General features: G+C 71.6%; 3 protein-coding genes across 4 annotated transcripts; 2 read left to right on the top strand and 1 right to left on the bottom strand.

Annotated features, from left to right (window-relative positions):
• Positions 1 to 180: 180 nt before the first annotated feature.
• SLC7A8 (solute carrier family 7 member 8) lies at positions 181 to 8,938 on the bottom strand. 2 transcript variants are annotated; one of them, XM_062598809.1, is made up of 11 exons: positions 8,530 to 8,938; positions 7,613 to 7,817; positions 7,372 to 7,523; positions 6,318 to 6,443; positions 5,164 to 5,317; positions 4,954 to 5,077; positions 4,766 to 4,869; positions 4,106 to 4,202; positions 3,865 to 4,014; positions 2,755 to 2,932; positions 181 to 1,894 (listed from the first exon to the last, which is right to left on the bottom strand). In XM_062598809.1, exons 1-11 carry the CDS (start codon positions 8,657 to 8,659, stop codon positions 1,674 to 1,676), a joined length of 1,641 nt encoding a protein of 546 aa, XP_062454793.1. In that variant the 5' UTR covers positions 8,660 to 8,938; the 3' UTR covers positions 181 to 1,673. The 2 variants fall into 2 exon arrangements, with proteins under 2 accessions (XP_062454793.1, XP_062454794.1); XM_062598810.1 differs by lacking the exons at positions 181 to 1,894; positions 2,755 to 2,932 and adding an exon at positions 3,225 to 3,366.
• A 2,832-nt stretch (positions 8,939 to 11,770) lies between these two features.
• Positions 11,771 to 15,645, top strand: PABPN1 (poly(A) binding protein nuclear 1). Its single transcript, XM_062598811.1, has 7 exons — positions 11,771 to 11,878; positions 13,022 to 13,136; positions 13,218 to 13,285; positions 13,385 to 13,491; positions 13,576 to 13,663; positions 13,747 to 13,895; positions 15,355 to 15,645. The coding sequence occupies exons 2-7, from the start codon at positions 13,055 to 13,057 to the stop codon at positions 15,392 to 15,394; spliced, it is 534 nt and encodes a 177-aa protein (XP_062454795.1). The 5' UTR covers positions 11,771 to 11,878; positions 13,022 to 13,054; the 3' UTR covers positions 15,395 to 15,645.
• A 741-nt stretch (positions 15,646 to 16,386) lies between these two features.
• LOC134152981 (CKLF-like MARVEL transmembrane domain-containing protein 5) lies at positions 16,387 to 18,452 on the top strand. Its single transcript, XM_062598768.1, has 5 exons — positions 16,387 to 16,467; positions 17,138 to 17,284; positions 17,933 to 18,028; positions 18,143 to 18,227; positions 18,430 to 18,452. Exons 1-5 carry the CDS (start codon positions 16,387 to 16,389, stop codon positions 18,450 to 18,452), a joined length of 432 nt encoding a protein of 143 aa, XP_062454752.1.
• Positions 18,453 to 18,596: the final 144 nt, after the last annotated feature.

Raw genomic sequence — 18,596 nt, forward strand, 5'->3', positions numbered from 1 at the left:
CGCCGCCGCCGTTCGGCCGCTGCCGCCGACCCGGAAGCGAAGCTTCGGCCGTTTCCGGCGCCGCCTCGGCTGTTTCCGGCAGCGGTGCGCGCCGCCGCAGCCCCGCGTGTCCGCGCCCCGCGCGTGTCCGCACCCCCCCCCGCCCCACGCGCGTGCGCGGCGGCCACACACAGACACTGCTCCGGCCAACACCGCGTTTATGGAGGATCCGGCCCGAAACGGCCCGCCGAGGCGCTTCCGCCCCACCGCTGCCCCACGGCGCCGTGGGGCGGGGTGTGGGGCAGGACCGGGGGGGGGGGCAGCATGGGGGGCAGGACCAGGGCGTGGGGGGTAGCACGGGTGGGCCCCAGCGTGGGGGGGCGACATGGGGGGCTGTGGGGCAGGGTGCTGGAGCTGTGGGGCAGGATGGGCGGCTGTGGGGCAGGATCAGGGTGTTGGGGGCACAATGGGGGCTGTGGAGCAGGATGTGGAGCTGTGGGGCAGGACGAAGGCATCACGGCGCAGGACGTGGGGCCGTGGGGCGGGATCGGGGGCTATGGGGCAGAACCAGGGCATTAGGGGCACGACAGGGGCTACGGAGCAAGATGGTGGAGCTGTGGGGCAGGACAGGGTGCTAAGAAGCAGAACGAGCAGCTGTGGGGCAGGATGTGGGGCACTGGGAGGCAGGATGTGGGACTGTGGGGCAGTAGAAGGGCGCTAGAGGGCAGGACTGGGGCTGTGGGGCAGGGAAGTCGAGCCGTGGGGCAGGACAGGGGTGCTAGGGGGCAGGCTGTGGGGCAGCAGAAGGGCGTTAGGGGGCAGGATCAGGGGCTGTGGGGCAGGGTGTGGGGCAGGACAGGGCCGGCAGAGGGCAGCCCCATGCCCGCGGTGGGGGCGTTACCTCACCTCCAGGGGGCGGGGCCCGGCGCCGGGGGGGCGGAGCCTCGGCCTCTAGGGCCACGCAGCGGGGGCGTGGCCACACACCAGCTCCTCCCCGGGCCCCGCCCCCTCGCGCTGGCCCCGCCCCCTCAGCACCTCCCCGCCAGCGGGGGGGGGGAGGGGGGGAATCCCAGCTCTGCCCCACGGCGCAGAGGGGGATGTGGGGTGCCCCACAGCTGTGGGGCAGGCGTAAGGCTGTGGTCGGCGCCGTGGGGCTGCCGTGAAGGCACTGAGGAGCCCTGGGGGCTGTGGGGCAGCGCCGTGGGGCTCGGGGCTGGCTGGCGGCCGTGGGGCAGAACTGTGGGGCAGAGCCGTGGGGCTTGGGGCTGGCTGGCGGCTGTGGGGCTCTAGAATGGCCGGCGGCCGTGGAGCAGTGCCATGGGGCAGAGCCGTGGGGCTCGCGGCCGGCCAGCTGCCGTGGGGCAGAGCTGTAGGGCAGCGCCATGGGGCTCAAGGCTGGCCGGTGGCTGTGGGGCAGAGCCATGGGGCTCAGGGCTGGCCAGCTGCCGTGGGGCAGAGCTGGGAGGCAGAGCTGTGGGGCTCAAGGCTGGCCAGTGGCTGTAGGGCAGAGCCATGGGGCTCAGGGCTGGTCAGCTGCTGTGGGACAGCACCGTGGGGCAGAGCTGTGGGGCTCGGGCGTAAGGCACTCAAACAGTTCAAGGCTGGCGGGACAGCGCCGTGGGGCAGCGCCGCGCCACGGGGCTCAGGCGTGGGGCGGCGCCGTGGGGCAGCCCCACGGCTCCTCCTGGGGGGGCTCAGGCGTGGGGCTGGGTGGCGAGGGGCTGGCGGGGGTCGGCGGGCGGCGCCTCGTCGCCGTGGGGCTCATCACCGTCGCCGCCGTGGGGCTCGCTGCCGCCGTGGGGCTTGCCGTCGCCATGGGGCTTGCCGTCGCCATGGGGCTCGTCGCCGTCGTCGCCGCCCCCCATGTCGGGGTACACGACGCGGCAGAGGCGCTGGCTGAAGCGCGTCAGCGAGGCTGTGGGGGGAAGTGGGGCCGTGACCCACGGCCGCCCCATAGCCCCACCCCTGCGACCCACAGCCGCCCCATAGCCCCCCCCCCCCCGCTGGTGACCCACAACTACTCCCCCAACCCCCTGGCTGCCCCATAGGCCACCTGCAGTCCCCAAGAGCCCCAGTGGACCTTGTGCCCTGCCCCACAGCTGCCCCACGGCCACTCCCTTGCCCCACGGCTGCCCCACGCCCGACTGGCCACCCCATGGCTCCCCCTGCCTCCTCCTGCACCCCCCAGCTCCCCTCTTGCCCCACAGCTCTCCTGGGTGCCCCACAGCCCCCCTGGGCGCCCCACAGTTCCCCTAGCTGTGCCACATCCTGCCCAGCCCCCTGGCTGCCCCACATCCCCCCTCGTTGACCCACATCCCCCCCATCCACCCTGCTTCCCCCCCAGCCCCTAGCTGCCCCATGCTCCCTTGAGAACCCCACAGCTCCCTTAGCTGCCCCACATCCTGCCCAGTCCCCCAGCTGCGCCACATTCCCCCCTACCTCCCCCCCAAGCCCCTTAGCTGCCCCACAGCCCCCCGGTTGACCCACATCCTCCCCCCATCCACCCTGGCTCCCCCCGGCCCCCAGGTGCCCCATGGCCCCCTGGGCGGCCCCCAGGTGCCCTTGCTGCCCCACATTCTGTCCACCCCCCCAGCTGCCCCACATCCCCCCCCACCTCCCTCCAAGCCCCTCAGCTGCCCCACAGCCCCCCTGGTTGACCCCCATGCTCCCCCCCATCCACCCTGCCTCCCCCTGGCCCCCGGCTGCCCCCCAGGCACCATGCAGCCCCCCCGTCCGCCCCCCGCCCCACATCCGCCGGGCCCCCCCGTGGCTGACCGAGGCCGCGGCGCAGGGCGGGGGGCCGGGGCCCACGGCGGACGCCCAGGCAGTACAGGGGGGCGCCGGTGGCCATGATGCCCAGGCCGATGCCGCAGACGACGGGCTCCGAGGCCAGCGAGAAGAGCAGCAGCGCGGCCCAGAAGAGCAGGTACAGCGCGGGCCACAGCACGCTCACCTGCGGGACGGTGACGGCAACACCGTCACCGCAACACCACGACACCCGCACCGGCACCGCAACACCCGCACCAGTACTGTGACACTGCACAGGCACCGTGGCGCGGCCCAGAAGGGCAGGTACGGCGCGGGCCACAGCACGCTCACCTGCGGGACGGTGACGGCAACACCGTCACGGCAGAACCGCGACACCGCAACACTCACACCAGCACCGCGACACCCGCACCTGCACCGCAACACTACAGAGGCACCGCGGCGTAGCCCAGAAGAGCAGGTACAGTGCGGGCCACAGCACGCTCACCTGCGGGACAGTGACGGCAACACCGTCACAGCAACACCGCAACGGCGCGACACCTGCACCGGCACTGTGATGCCGCACGTGCGCCGTGTCACAGCCCAGAAGAGCAGGTACAGTGCGGGCCACAGCACGCTCACCTGTGTGGCGGTGACAACACTGTCACCACAACACCATGATACCTGCGCTGGCACTACAACACAGCCCAGAACAGCAAGTACAATGCAGGTCACAGCGCGGTGGCCTGCGGGATGGTGACGGCAACACCATCGCTGTGACACCACAATATCCGCACCGGCACTGCAACACTCATAACAGCAGGCACAGCATGCGACGGTGACAGCCAACACCATCACCGCAACACTGCGGCAGCATCATCACCACCGCAATGCCGCCACCAGCACCGCAGGGGAACACCGGCACCACAACGCCAACACCGTGAGAGGACAGCACCACCACCAACACTGTCACCATGACACAACACCGCGACGCCGCACAGAGCCGCCACCACCGGCACCGTAACGCCAACGCCAGCACGGCGACGCCGGCACCGCGACACCGGCACCGCGCAAGGCCCGGGGGGCGCGCGCGGGGGCGCTGCCAGCAGGGGGCAGGGGGCAGGGGGCGGCGGGGCTCACCCGTATGGGGCGCGGGCGGTGGGGCTGCCGCCAGCGCAGCACCAGCAGCCCGGCCACGGTGACGCCGTACCACAGGTAGTTGACGAAGCCGACGTAGTTGATGAGCGTGTAGATGTCGCCCGTCACCAGCATCAGCAGCGTCGAGGCGCACTGTGGGGGGCGGGGGGTGGGGTGGGCGGGGCTTGCAGCGGACCCGCCCCCTCCTCCTCCCCCCCTGCCCCGGCAGGCCCCGCCCACTCACGGTGACCAGGAGGGCGGGGATGGGCGTGCGCCGCTCCACGTGGATCATGGCCAGCAGCGCCGGCAGCTGCCCCTCACGCGCCCCTGCGTAGAACAGCCTGGGGGGGAGGAGGCGGGGTTAGCCGTAGGGGGCGGGGTTAGCGGCAAGGGGGCGGGGCTAGCCGTGGGGGGCGGGGCCGGGCTGGCCCCACCTCCTCCCCTGTTTATATACAACGATGGAATGGGGCAGGGACTGGGCGCAGGTGTGGAGCTCTAGAAGGGGGGGGGGGGCCAGAGCGGAAAGCCCCTCCCCCAAGGAGGCAGGGCTTAAAATGGGGGTCGGGGCCAGGAGCAGGGACTCCTGAGGGGGCGGGGCCACAGGGTGGGGGTTCCCAAGGGGGCAGGGCCAGGAGTAGGGATTTCCCCAGGGGGCGGGGCCAGGGACTCTTAAGGGGGTGGGGCTTTCACGAGGGGGCGTGGCCTAACTCCCACCCACAAGGAGGCGGGGCTCCACAAGGGGGCGGAGCCAGGATCAGGGACTCCCAAGGAGGCAGGGCCGCAAGCAGGGATTCCCGAGGGGGCGGAGCGCTGTGCAGGTTGGGGGGCGGAGTGCTGTGCAGGTTGGGGGGCGGAGCTCCGTGCAGGTTGGGGGGCGGAGCGGGGCCCCCCCCCCATCGCTCACCGGGCGGAGGTGAAGAGGGAGCCGTTGACGCCGCCGAAGGTGGAGAGGGCCACGGAGACGGGCATGATCCAGGCCACGGCGCCCAGCACCTTCTCCCCGAAGGTCTGCGCGGGAGGAAGAGGAGGGGAGGAGTCAGCGGGGTGGGGCGGAAGGGGGCGGGGCCGAGAAGGCAGGGGGCGGGGCCTCACCACGGCCACGGCGTTGGAGTCCAGCAGCTCCTGGGGCGACATGGCGGTGACGTAGGCCACGTTGGCGAAGACGTAGATGAAGGTCACCAGCGGCATGGAGATGAAGATGGCGCGGGGCAGGTTCCTGCCGGGAGGCGTGGGAGGTGGCACCCCGGACGCCGGGGCCCGCCCCCCAACCCCGGCACACCCCCCCCCCCCCCCGGCCCTCACCGGTAGGGGTCGACGAGCTCCTCGGTGACGTAGTTGAGGAAGTTCCAGCCGGCGTAGGCGAAGGAGCCCTGCAGGAAGGCCAGCGCCACCCGGCCGGCCTCCGGCGGCTGCCAGAAGGCGAACGCCTGCCGCGGCTCCAGCCAGAAGTACTCGCCTGGGGGGCGGGGGGCGGGGTGTAGGGGGCACGTGGGGGGCCATGGTGGGGGGAGGCCCTGGGGGCCATACAGGGGACACGGGGGTGCGGCGGGGGGGCGTAGGGAGCACATGGGGGGCTACAGGGGGGATGTGGGAAAGTCCCAGGGGACATAGGGGGCACGTGTGGGGGGGGGGGCGGGGGCCATAGAGGGGACAAGGGGGCATGGGGGGGGCATAAGGCGCACACAGGGGGTATGTTGGGGAGTCCCAGGGGACATAGGGAGCAGGTGTGGGGGGGCGGGGGCCATAGAGGGGACAAGGGGGCAGTGGGGGCCAAAGCGGGGCATATAGGGGGGCTGTAGCGGTATGTGGGGGGGGGGGCCTGGGGGCAGAAGGGGCACACGGGGGGGTCTGTAGAGAGGATGCGAGGGGCCTGGGGACCACAGAGGGGACATGAGAGGGTGGGGGGGCACTTGGGGGGCCCAAAGGGGACACAGAGGAGATGTGGGGGGGCAGGTGGCATGGGGGGGGCAGGGAGGCCACGGAGGGAACATGGGGGGGCAGGAGGCACGTGGGGGGGGGCTGAGCGGGGGGGGGCATAGAGGGGATGTGTGTGGAGGAGGGCAGTTTCAGAGCACCCTGTTCAGCAGGGTGGCAGTTTCAGGGGGTCCCCATTTGGCAGGATGGTGGTTTCAGGGGTCCCCAACGGGCAGGGCGGCAGTTTCAGGGGTCCCCCATGGGCAAGGCAGCGGTTTCAGGGGTCCCTGATGGGCGGGGGGGGGTGATTTCGGGGGTCCCCAATGGGCAAGGCAGCAGTGTCAGGGCTCCCCGATGGGAAGGGGGTTGGTTTCAGGGCTCCCCGACGGGCAGGGTGGTGGTTTCAGGGCTCCCCGACGCGCAGTAGGGGCGGTTTCGGGGCTCCCCGTCAAGCAGAGCGGCAGTTTCGGGGGCGCCCGCGCAGCCCGGCCTCCCCCCCTCCCCCCCGGGGCGAGGCGGGGGGCGCGCGGGGAGCCGCTCACCCCTGCAGATCTGGACGAGGCCCATAACGATGATGAGGGCGAGGGCGAGCAGCTTGCCGGCGGTGAAGACGTCCTGCACCCGGGTGGCCCAGCGCACGCTGGCGCAGTTCACCCACGTCAGCAGCACTGCGGGGCGGCGGCGGCGGGGGGCTGGGGGCGGCCGGACGCCTGGGCCCGCCCCACAGCCGCCGCCGCCGCGCGGTGACCATCTCCCCCCCACACACGCGGTGACAGGACACGCGTGTTCCTACGGCGACGCGCCGTCCCCACGTGTGAACCCACACCGCACGGGGAGGCGCGGTGGCAGAACACGCGTGTTGCCATGGCGACACGCCATCTCCACGCGTGCGCAGACATCACGTGGGGACGCGCGGTGACAAAACACATGCGTTGCCATGGCAACACGCCATCTGCACACGCGAACACACACTATGTAAACACACAGTGGTAAAACACACATGTTGCCACAATAACATATCACTTCCACGCATGAACAAACCGCACATAGAGACACACGGTCACAAGACACGTGTGTTACCATGGTGACACGCCATCCACATACATAAACGGAAACCACATATGCACACAGTAGCAAAACATGCGTGTTGCCATGGTGACATGCCATCTCCACACACGAACAAACCCCGCATGGGGACATGCAGTGACAAGACACATGTTGCCATGGCGACACGACACCTCCACACGTGAACAGACGTCATATGGTGACACGCGACGATAAGACATGCGTGTTGCCGTGTTAACACAACACCTCCACATGCGAACAGACGTCACGTGGGGACACGCGGTAGCAAGACACGCATGTCGCCATGGCGACACGATGCCTCCATGCGTGAACGGACATCACGTGGGGACACACAATGACAACACACACGTGTCACCATGGCAACCGGCACCCAGCGGCGGCGGCGGCGGGGGGGGGAGCTGGGGACACCGCGGCCCCGCGGCACCCGCTGACTCAGCGCCCCGGCCGAAAGCGGAACCGCGGCGGGTGGAGACGGACAGACGGCCCCCCGGCCGAGGCGGCGGCACTCACGCAGGCAGGCGGCGGCCAGCAGGCGCAGGCCGGGCTCGGGGGCGGCGCAGGCGCCGAAGAGCGGCCGCAGCGCGTAGTTGGCGAAGGTGAGGGCGATCACCGCCTGGTTCGTGGGGTAGATCACCAGCACCGCGATCCACAGGCGCAGGAAGCTGCCGGGGGGCACGCGCAGCCGTCAGCCCCACGGCTCCGCCGGGCCGCGTCGTCCTCCCCCCCCACCCCGCCCCGTGGCGCCGCTCACCCCGCCAGCCCGCCGAAGATGTCCTTGACGTAGGCATAGTCGCCACCGGACTTGGGGATGGTGACGCCCAGCTCGGCGTAGCACAGGGCGCCCACAGCCGTCACGAGCCCCGTGAGGACCCACACGAGCAGCGCCAGCCCCACGCTGCCGGCGTTCTCCAGCACCCCCTTGGGCGACACGAAGATCCCCGAGCCGATGATGTTACCTGCGGGGCGGGGGAGGGGGAGGTGACACGGGGGCCGCACGTCCCCAAGGTGTCACTGCGGATCCCCCATCTTTGCCTCGGGGACGCCACATGCCCCCTAAGCTATCATTGAAGACCCCAAGCTTTGGGTTGGGGGTCCCCAAATTGTCACCATGGACCCCCCTCTCCAGGCAGGGGATGCCCCCCTGTCCCCAAAGTGCCACCAGGGACCCCCCATCTCTGGGCTGGGGACGCTCTCCTGTCCCTAAAGTGCCACCACAGACCCCCCCTCTCCAGGCTGGGGACACCCCCCTGTCCCCAAAGCGCTACCATGGACCCCCCTCTCTGGGCTGCGGACACCCCCCTGTCCCCAAAGTGCCACCACGGACCCCCCTCTCCAGGCTGCGGACACCCCCCCCGTCCCCAAAGTGCCACCACGGACCCCCCTCTCCGGGCTGCGGACGCCCGCTTGACCCCAAAGTGCCGCCATGGACCCCCATCTCTGGGCTGGGGAGTCCCCGTGTCCCCAAAGCGCCGCTGCATCCCCCCCCCCCCGCACTGCCGCCACAGGCCAGCGGCACGGGGCTGGTGCCGGGCAGCGCCGGGCGCTTTAATCGCCTGGCCGCGTCGGGGGCTCAAGGTGACAGCGGCAGCTATTTATAGCCGGCGGGGCCGCAGCGCAAGGAGGAAGAGGAGGAGGAGGAAGGGGGGGCCGGCGCAGCCCCCCACTCACCCACGATGATGCCGCAGGCGCTGAGCAAGCCGATCTCCTTCTTGAGGGCGACGCTGGCGGCGCCGGGGGGCTCCCGGGCCGCCCCCTCCTTGGCGGAGGCGCTGCGCCGCCGGGCGGCCTCCTCCGCCATGGCCCCCCGCAGCCTCTTCCCGGCGCCGGCACGGCCTCTCCCCGCCTTGTTTACGCGCTCCTTCCTTCCGCGCGGCTCTCGGCTCTCCGTCTGCTGGGGGCTTCGCCACTCCACCGCCGCCACCGGCTTCTCTCTCCTGGCTCAGCTGCGGGCAAAACTCCTCCCCTCCTCTCCCCCCGCCGTCGCCAAGCAAGGGGAGAAAGAGCAAGGCAGAGAGTGACACCGCCAGCCTGCCCCGGGCCTCCAGCCCTCCTTCCGTCCCCCTGGCCGCGCTCCCCTTTTCCTCCTCCTCCTCCTCCTTCTCCTCCCCCCAGCCCTCCTCCTCCCGTCCCCCTTCCTCCTGCCGGTCCCGCCAGCCCCGCTGCTTCCCCCCATGCCTGCTGCCCTCCTTTCTCCCCTCCCATCCCATCCCGCTCCCCCATCCCCAGTTCTTGTTTTTCTTGTTGCGCTGCCTCCATCCCCTCTCACCTTCCTTCCTCCCCCCCTTCAATCCCATCCCCAAAGTGTGTGTGTGTGTGTGGGGGGGGGTGGATGGACAGCGCCGTGGGGCAGCCCACTGTGGGGCCTGGGGCGGAAGGAGGGGGAACGCGGGGCCTGGTTTCCCCCCACACACACCTCCTCCACCCCCTCCCCTCCGCTCCTTCACCGCCGACCTTCGGCCTCACCTCTCCTGCCGAGACGCTGATAACGGGGCGCGGACTTTTGCCCGGCGCGAGCGGAGGAGCGCGGGGAGACGAGGCCCCGGCCCTGACGCGCTCCCGGCCGCTCCGCGTCATCCCCTTTTCCCACACCACCCCACACACACTTCTCCGGAGGTTTCCCCCCCTCAGATGGGGGCCTCGGACCCCAAACCACCCCCCTCCGCCCCACGGCTGCACCCAAACCCATCAGCGCCCCGACGCGAAACCACCCCGAGTCCAGCCAGCCCCCCAAGCCAGCCGCCCCTCAAACCCCACCGCTGCCTCCCAGCTTCGCCCCACGGGCCCCTCGCACCCCGTTTCCAGCCCTTTTCCCCTCAGGGGTGCCTGCCCCCCCCCTTCCCGCCTTTTCTAACGGTCGCGCACGCGCAGCCGCTTCCCGCCCTTTTCCCTCACGCGCAGCCTCGCTGCCCCCCCCCCCCCCCAGCCAGACGCACGCGCAGCCGCTTCCCGCCTTTTTTCCCCTCCCCTCAGCCGGGCGCACGCGCAGCCGCTTCCCGCCCTTTTCCCTCACGCGCAGCCTCGCGCTCCCCACAGCCAGGCGCACGCGCAGGCGCTTCCCGCCCTTTTCTCCCTCAGCCAGGCGCACGCGCAGGTGCTTCCCGCCCTTTTCCTTCACGCGCAGCCTCGCTCCGCCTCAGCCTGGCGCATGCGCAGCCGCTTCCCGCCCTTTTCTCCCTCACCCAGGCGCATGCGCAGCCGCTTCCCCCCCCCCCCCGCAGCCAGGCGCATGCGCAGCCGCTTCCCGCGCTTTCCCGCCCTTTCCTAACGGTCGCGCCGCCGCCGCCGCCGCCGCCTGAGGCGCGAAGGGAGGAGCCGCCGGGGCGGCGCGGACGAGGTGGCGCCCGCCCGCCGCAGGCAGGTAGGGATGGAGCAGATAAACCCGCCGTAGACGGCGCGGCTGCGCTGGCCGCAGAGCTGCGCTTCCCTCCTCCCAACCCGCTGCCGATCGCGCTGGTAATTAGCCGCTCGCTAATTAATCCCGCGGCCCAGCCTAGCCGGCGCGCTCAGGGCGAACAATGCCGCCGCTATGGTGCGGGGGGGGGGCGGGAAGCGCAGGGCGGCTCCTTTCGCAGCCGGCCGAGAGCTCGCGTGAAGCAGCGGCCAGCGGCTCTGCCTGCTGGGACCCCCGCGGCTTCCAGCTTCGCTTAAGCGCGGTCTCGAGGCCGAAAAGGGTCTCGAGGGCGGGCGGAGAGCAGCGCTGCCGCTAATAACGGCTTAATAAGTGGCCAAGAGGGAGCTATTAATTAAACCCGCTGAATTCCTCCGCGCAATTAGTCGCTGGCGCCAACAGCCCCTGGTCGCCCTCTCCGAGCGCTAATTGCTGTCATTAAGGGAACAAGAACAAAGCGCTTTATTAACCTTTTTCCAAAGTTGCTTTATGTTTCGCCCAAAGCGGGTACCCCGGCCCCTGCCGCCCCGAGGAGCGCGGGGAGGAGGTAGGGGAGAGCGCGGGCGCCCGAAGTTAATGAGCAAACCCGGGGCTGGTTAATAATCAGCGTCGTTCCCGCTCTGCGCTAATTAATCCCGCTAACGACGCCCGATAAGCGGGAGCAGATAAGCGGCGCGGGCGGGTTAATGATCGCAGGGAAATCCTGCGCACTCAGCAAGCGGCCGGGGTGGGAGGGGAGAAGGGGAGGGAGGCGGGAGAGCGTAAAGCCAGCGCCGGCCACGGGGCCGGGGCCGCCGCCGCGGGACCCACCTGGCTTCGGCGGGCGGCAGCGGGCAGCGAGGCGACGGCGCCGCGCCGCGGATGCGGCCGCGCCTGGGCGGGGCTCGCGCCGCCCGCTCTGGCAGCGGCCAATCAGCAGCCGCGCTCGCCCCCCCCCCCCCCCCCGGCACTTCGCGCGCGGGCGCTACGTCGCTGGGGGCGGGGATAAAGCGGGCGGCCGCCAATGGGGGCGCGGCGGGGTGGGGGGGGAGCGTCGGGCGCTGAGTGACGGCGCGGCGCGGCAGTACGGTTGGGCCAATGGGGGCGCGGCGCCGCCCCCGCCGCTTGCCGCGGGCCAATGGGGGCGCGGCGCGGCGGGCGGCGCGGCCAATGGGGGAGGCGCGGCGCGGCGGGCGGCGCGGCCAATGGGGCGGCGGGAGGGGCGGGCGCGGCGCAGGCGCGCGGCGGCGGCGGGCGGCCATGGCGGCGCTGCGGGGCGGCGGCGGCGGCGGCGCGGGGCAGCGCGGGGCCGAGGCGGGCGCCGCCGGGGCCGCGGCGGCCGGGGCGGCCGCGGCTGAGCCGGGGCCGCCCTACGGGAACGGGCTGGGCGCGGCGGGGCGCGCGGCCGACGAGGAGGAGGCGGCGGCGGCGGCGGCGGCGCTGGGCGAGGCGGGGGCGCGCGGGCGGGGCGGGGGCGCGCGCGGCGGCGGCGGCGGGGGGGCCGGGGCGGCGCTGGGGGGGAGCGGGGGGCCGGGGCCCGGGGCCGCCGCCGCCGCCGCCCCGCACCCGCCGCACGAGGCGCACGAGGAGCTGGAGGAGGAGGCGGGGCTGGGGGACGGCGACCCGGGCGACTCCGCCATCGAGGACCCGGTGAGCAGCCCGCGGAGGGGGCGGCGGGACCCGGGGGGGGGAGCGGGAGGGCCGGGGGTCTCGTGGGGCGGGGATGGATGGGGGGGTCGGGGGTCACAGGCCACGTGGGACGAGGCCGGGAGTCACGTGGGGGGGATGGATGAGGGGTCGGGGGTCACAGGCCCCATGAGATGAGGCCAGGGGTCATGGGGGGGATGGATGGGGGGTCGGGGTGTCATGTGGGATGGGGTCAGGGGTTACAGGCTGTGTGTGATGGAGTTGGGGGTCACTGGTCACGTGAGATGGGGGCAGGGGTCACTTGGGGGATGAATTGGGGGTCTCTGGTCACGTGTGGAGTGGTTTGGGGGTCACAGGCCATGTAGGATGGGGCCGGGGGTCATGTGGGGGATGGATTGGGGGTCACAGGCCATGTGGGATGGGGATGGGGGTCATGTGCGGGGATATTGGGGGTTACAGGCCATGTGGGATGGGGCGGGGGGTCGTGTGGGGGGAGAATTGGGGGCCACTGGTCATGTGGGATGGAGTTAGAGGTCACGCAGGGTGATGGGTCAGGGTCACAGGTCACCTGTGGTGGGGTTGGGGGTCACCAGCTATGTGGGATGCGGCCAGGGGTCATGTGGGGTGATGGGTCGAGGGTCAAAGGTGGGGAGAGATGGGGTCAGGGGTCACAGGCCACCTGGGATGAGGTCAGGGGTTGTGTACAGCGATGGGTTGAGGGCCAAGGGTGAAAGGGAGCGACAGGCGGGGTCAAGGGTTGTGTAAGGGTGAGGGGCTCAGGGTCAGAGGTTATGGGGTCAGGGGTCTTCTGAGTTGCTAGGTTGAGGTCAGAGATCACAGGCACTGGATGGGGTTAGAGGCCGCCTGAGGGGATGGATCAAAGGTCAGAGGTCAGGCAGGGCAGTAGGTTAAGGGTCAGGGGTCATAAATAGGTGACAGGTGGCGGTCAGAGGCCATAACGGGCTGGCAGACGGGGTCGGGGTTGCTCGGGGTGACAGCGTGGGGGTCGTGGGGGGGCGGTCAGTGCAGGTCAAGGGTCAGATGGGGAGGGCTGATGCAGGGACCCCCCCCGGGGTCACAGAGGGCCGATGGATGGGGTCGGGGGGGGGTCGCGTGCCGGCGCCCCCTGACGCTTGACCCCCGCAGGAGCTGGAGGCCATCAAGGCCCGGGTGCGGGAGATGGAGGAGGAGGCCGAGAAGCTCAAAGAGCTGCAAAACGAGGTGGAAAAACAGATGAACATGAGCCCCCCGCCGGGCAACGGTGAGGCCGCCCGGACGCCTGGGCCCCTCCGGGGCAGCCGCCCAGACGCCGGGGCCCCGCTGACGCCCTCCCCCCCTGCAGCCGGCCCGGTCATCATGTCCCTGGAGGAGAAGATGGAGGCGGACGCCCGGTCCATCTACGTGGGCAACGTGAGTATGGCGGTGGGGGGGGGCGGGGCCCACAGGGGAAGGGGGCCCAGGCGTCCTGGCGCCTCCCCTGCCCCCCAATTCACCCTTCCCCTTCCTCAGGTGGACTACGGGGCCACGGCGGAGGAGCTCGAGGCCCATTTTCACGGCTGCGGCTCCGTCAACCGCGTCACCATCCTCTGCGACAAGTACAGCGGGCACCCGAAGGGGTGAGTCGAGGGGCTCCCGGACGCCTGGGCCCTCTCCCTCCCCCACCCCCCACCCCACTCACACCCGCTCCTCCCACCCCACAGGTTCGCCTACATCGAGTTTTCCGACAAAGAGTCCGTGCGGACGTCGATGGCGCTCGACGAGTCCCTCTTCCGGGGCCGGCAAATTAAAGTGAGGAAGGCGGGGCCGGGGGGGAGGGGGCGGGGCTTCTGGCAGTGACACGTGAGTCACCGCCCTCCCGCCCCCCTCCCCAGGTGATCCCCAAGCGGACAAACCGGCCCGGCATCAGCACGACGGACCGGGGCTTCCCCCGTACCCGCTACCGGGGCCGCGGCGGCGGCTACAGCGCGGCCCGGGCCCGCTTCTACAGCGGCTACAGCCGCCCCCGCGGGCGGGCCTACAGGTAGGTGGGGCCCCGGGGCGGGCCCAGGGGGGCCTGGGTCCTCCAGGGTGGGTGGGATGTGCTTGGGTCCTCCGAGACAGGCAGAGTCCTCCGGGGCGGGCTGGGAGTGCCTGGGTCCTCCAGGGTGGGCAGAGAGTCCTCCGGGGTGGGCAGAAGTGCCTGGGTCCTACACGGTGGGCAGGGTGTGCTTGGGTCCTCCAAGACAGGCAGAGTCCTCCAGGGCGGGTTGGGAGTGCCTGGGTCCTCCAGGGTGGGCAGAGAGTCGTCCGGGGTGGCTGGCAGTGCTTGGATCCTCCAAGACAGGCAGAGTTCTCCAGGACAGGCTGGGAGTGCCTGGGTCCTCCAGGGTGGGCAGAGAGTCCTCTGGGGCAGCTAAGAGTGCTTGAGTCCTCCAAGACAGGCAGAGTCCTCCAGGGCAGGCTGGGAGTGCCTGGGTCCTCCAGGGCAGGCAGGGTGTGCCTGGGTCCTCCAAGACAGGCAGAGTCCTCCGGGGCGGGTTGGGAATGCCTGGGTTCTCCAGGGTGGGCAGAGAGTCATCCGGGGTGGCTGGCAGTGCTTGGGTCCTCTAAGACAAGCAGAGTCCTCCACGGCGGGTTGGGAGTGCCTGGGTTCTCCAGCGTGGTGGGTAGAGAGTGCTTAGGTCCTCCAAGACAGGCAGACAGTTCTCCAGCACAGGCTGGGAGTGCCCAGGTCCTCCAAGACAGGCAGATAGTCCTCCTAGGGGAGGGTGGCAGGAGTGCTTGGTCCTCCAAGACAAGCAGAGGGCTCTCTGGGGTTGTAGGCCCAGGTCCTCCAGGGTAGGGCCAGGTCCTCCAGGGTGGCAATCGAAGGTCCTCCGGGGCAGCTAGAAGGTCTCCCAGGGTAGATCGAGGTCCTCCAGGGTAGTAGACCAGCGGTCTTCCGGGGTGGATAGAGAGCCTTGCAGGGTTGCAGGCTACGGTTCTCCAAGACGGGCAGGGGTGCTCCAGGGCGGGCTGGGGTCCTCCAGGGTAGTAGGCTGAGGTCCTCCAGGGTGGGCAGAGAGCCCGGCATGGCAGTAGTAGGCCAGGGTCCTCCAGGGTGGGCCAGGGTCCTCCAGGGTAGCAGAGCAGGGTCTGCCAGGGCGGGCTGGGGTCCTCCAGGGTAGTAGGCTGAGGTCCTCCAGGGTGGGCAGAGAGCCCAGCATGGTAGTAGTATACTGAGGTTTTCCAAGGTGGGCCAGGGTCCTCCAGGGTGGGCCAGGGTCCTCCAGGGTAGCAGAGCAGGGTCCTCCAGGGTGGGCAGAGAGCCCCGCACAGCGGTAGTAGGCCGGGGTCCTCCAGGGCGGGCCGAGGGTCCCGGCCGCCCGGGTCCTCGGGGTGCAGGTGGGGCAGCGGGACCCCCCCGGGGGACGGGGCCTCCCCCAGCCCCCCGGCCCCCCCCCCCCCCAGGCCACCAACGCGCCCCCCCTGCTCCCCCCCCACCCCCCGTCTCTCCGCAGGGGCCGGGCCAGAGCCACCTCATGGTACTCCCCTTACTAGGCCGCGGGGCCCCCCCCGCCCCCTAACCAGACGGACGAGGACGCCGCGCCGCGGGGCCCCGCTCCCCCCCTGCCCCCCGGTTGCCGTGGGGCGGGGGCGGGGGGGCCGGGCGCCCCTCCCCCTGCCCCCTTCCTCCTCCTCCTCCTCCTCCTCCTCCCCCCCCCCCGCATTTGAGTGTCTTTATCGTTGCAGGTGGGCGGAGCCGCCGGACGGGCCGGGCCGGACGTCGCCGGGGCCGGGGGCACTTGGGGGGCGGCCGGGGGGCGGCGCGGGGGGGCGGCCAGGGGGGAGCGCTGTACGGGGCGGGCGGCAATAAAGTGTCCCCGGGGGGCGCCTGGCTCCGGCCTGCCTCGCTGCGCCGCGACCCACGGCGGGGCCCGCTTGGGGGGCTGCGACCCACAGCGGGAGCCTGAGAGACTCCACTGGGGGTGGGGGGGCGGTGTGACCCACAGTAGGAGTCGTGATGGGGGTTCGTGGGGTGCCTGTGCCCCACAGCACGCCCCAGCCTGCCCCATAGGCCCCACGGCGCAGCAGAATTCACCACTTTGCTGTTTTTTACCCAGTTTATTGTTTTCGGGGGCGGTGCTCCCATGATGCTTTGCTGCGCTTGGGGGGGTGGGGGGGCAGGTGTCCGGGTGCCCCCATGGGGTCCTGTGGGGGGGGGGAAGGGTCTCTGGGGTGCTATAGGGCAGGATGGGGGATTCCCAGGGTGCTGTGGGGCACAGGGAAAAGTCTCTGGGGTGTTATGGGGCCTGATGGAGACACTGTGGGGCAGGAAGGGAGCGCTGTGGGGCTGCCATGGGGCAGCATGGGAGCGCTGGGGGTGGGGGGGTTCCCATGGCGCTATGGGGCACAGTGGGTCGGTGCCAGCACAGAGGCTCCTTTGTGTGGGGCTGCGCGGTGCCAGGCGCTGCCGGGGAATGGGAGCGGGGGGGGGGGGGGCACGTGACCTCCCCCGGCCCCGCCCCACAGCGAGCCCCCCCGCGCCCCCCATGGCTGAGCCGCAGCCCCACGGCGCCTTCGACCTGGGGGCCCTGCGGAGCCCCAAGGGGCTGCTGCTGAGCGCCGAGCTGGTATGGGGGGCGCTGTGGGGCCCTATGGGGTGAGCGGGGGGGGGCTATGGGGCGGCGATTGGTGCTGTGGGGTGGTTGGGGGGCTGCAGGGGAAGTGGAGGGCGCCATTGAGGGCTATGGGGTGCTTGGGGGGGGCTGTGGGGCAGCAAGGGGCACTGTGGGGCAGTGGGGGGCGCCATTGGGGGCTATGGGGCGGTGGGGGGCAGTATGGGGTGATGGTAGGAGAAGGGGGCTGCTACGGGGGGGCACAATGGGCCAGTGGGGGGTGATGAGAGGTGCTGTGGGGCGCTATGAGGTGTTGGGGGGGGCGATGGGGACGCTATAGGGGCACCATGGGGCATTATGCAGGTCGCTATGGGGCTCGGGGGTAGTGGGGGGGGGCTGTGGGGGTGCTATGGGATTGGGGGCACCGGGGGGCTGCAATGGGGCTGCTGCGTGGTACCATGGGGCTGGGGGGGGCGCTATGGGGAGCCTGGGGGGGGGGCAGTGGTGGCTGGGGGGCCCTATAGGGTGCAGTGGGGCTCATGGGCGCTATGGGGTGCTATGGGGCACTGGCAGAGGCTGGGGGGGCTCAGTGGGAGTGCCACGGTCCCCTGGGTGCTATGGGGCACAGTGGGTGTGGTGGGTGCTGTGGGGCGCGGTGGGTGCTATGGGGCGCCGTGGGGCGCAGGCGCTCGCCGTGGGGCTCCTGGCGCTCCTGGTGCCCCCCGGCGCCCCCACGCTGGCGCCGGCCCTGCTCCAGGCCCTGGCCGTGGCGGCGGCACTTGGGGGGCGGCTGCTGCGCCGCCCCCCCCACCTGCCCCATGGCGCCTGCCTGGTACGCGTCAGCGCTTGCATCATCACCGTGTCATCGCTTGCATCATCGCTGCGTCATCGCTTGCATCATCGCCCACGTCAACGGGTTCCCCCCCCCCCCTCCTGCCCCACGGCGTCCCAGACCCCCATGTGCCCCCCCCCCCCTCGTGCCCCACAGCATCGTCCAGGTGCCCCACGGCGTCCCCTCCTGCCCCACAGTGTCCCCCCACATCCCATGGCGGCCTGAACCCCCATGTGCCCCCCCCAGCATCCCCTTGTGTCCCCTTCTGCCCCACAGCGTCCCAGCCCCCATATCCCATTCTGCCCCATGGCATCTCCTCTGACCCCCCCCCCCCCATGCCCCACAGTGTCCTGGACTTCTGGGTCCCCTTGTGCCCCACAGCATCCTGCCCCCCACCCCACAGCATCCCCCCACACCCCCTGTATCCCCTCGTGCCCCACAGCATCCCAGACCCCCATGTGTCCCCTGCTGCCCCACAGCATCCTGCCCCCCCCCCCCCGGCCCCACAGAGCCCCCTGCACCCCCATGTGTCCCCTCATGCCCCACAGCATCCCCACATCCCCTCCTGCCCCACAGCGTCCCGCCCCCACATCCCCCCGTGCCCCACATCCCCCCCCCCGCCCCATAGCGCCCCCTTCCGCCCCCCAGGACTTCCTGCGCGCCGCCGCCGGGTCGCTCGTCTCCATGGTGACGGCGCTGGCGGCCATCGCCGCCTCCCGCGACGCCCTGGCCGCCGCCACCTTCGTGAGTGGCCCCGCCCCCCCCCGCGCCAGGCCCCGCCCCCCCGGGCCGGCGAGGCCCCGCCCCTCGTCCGGCGAGGCCCCGCCCCCTGCTGACGAGGCCCCCGCCCCCCCGCAGACCTTCGGCCTCCTCCTCGCCGCCCTCTTCGCCTTCGACGCCTTCGTCACCTACCGCAGCGACCTGGCGCTGGCCGGCGGCGGGGGTGGGCGCCCGGACGCCTGGGCCCCTCGGGGGGGGGGGGAGGGCGCCTGGACGCCTGGGCCCCTCGGGGGGGGGGGGAGGGGGGGGGGCGCCCGGACGCCTGGGCCCCTGGGGGGGGGGGGGAACACCTGGATCCCTCATTTGGGGGGGGGGGGTTGTGCCCGGACGCCTGGGCCCCTCCTGACGTGGCTCTTCCCTTGCAGACCCTGACGCAGACTCGGCGTAGCCGAAACGACCCCCCCCCGACCCCCCCAACCCCCCTCAGACCCCCAAGTGCCCCCCCCGACCCCCTCAATCCCCCTCGGACCCCCCAAGTGCCCCCCCCCCCACCATGGGCGCGATATAAATCGCTTTCGCCGCCGATTTTGGC

Source organism: Rhea pennata, chromosome 37 (genome assembly GCF_028389875.1).
Source record: "Rhea pennata isolate bPtePen1 chromosome 37, bPtePen1.pri, whole genome shotgun sequence".
Classification (NCBI taxonomy): domain Eukaryota; kingdom Metazoa; phylum Chordata; class Aves; order Rheiformes; family Rheidae; genus Rhea; species Rhea pennata.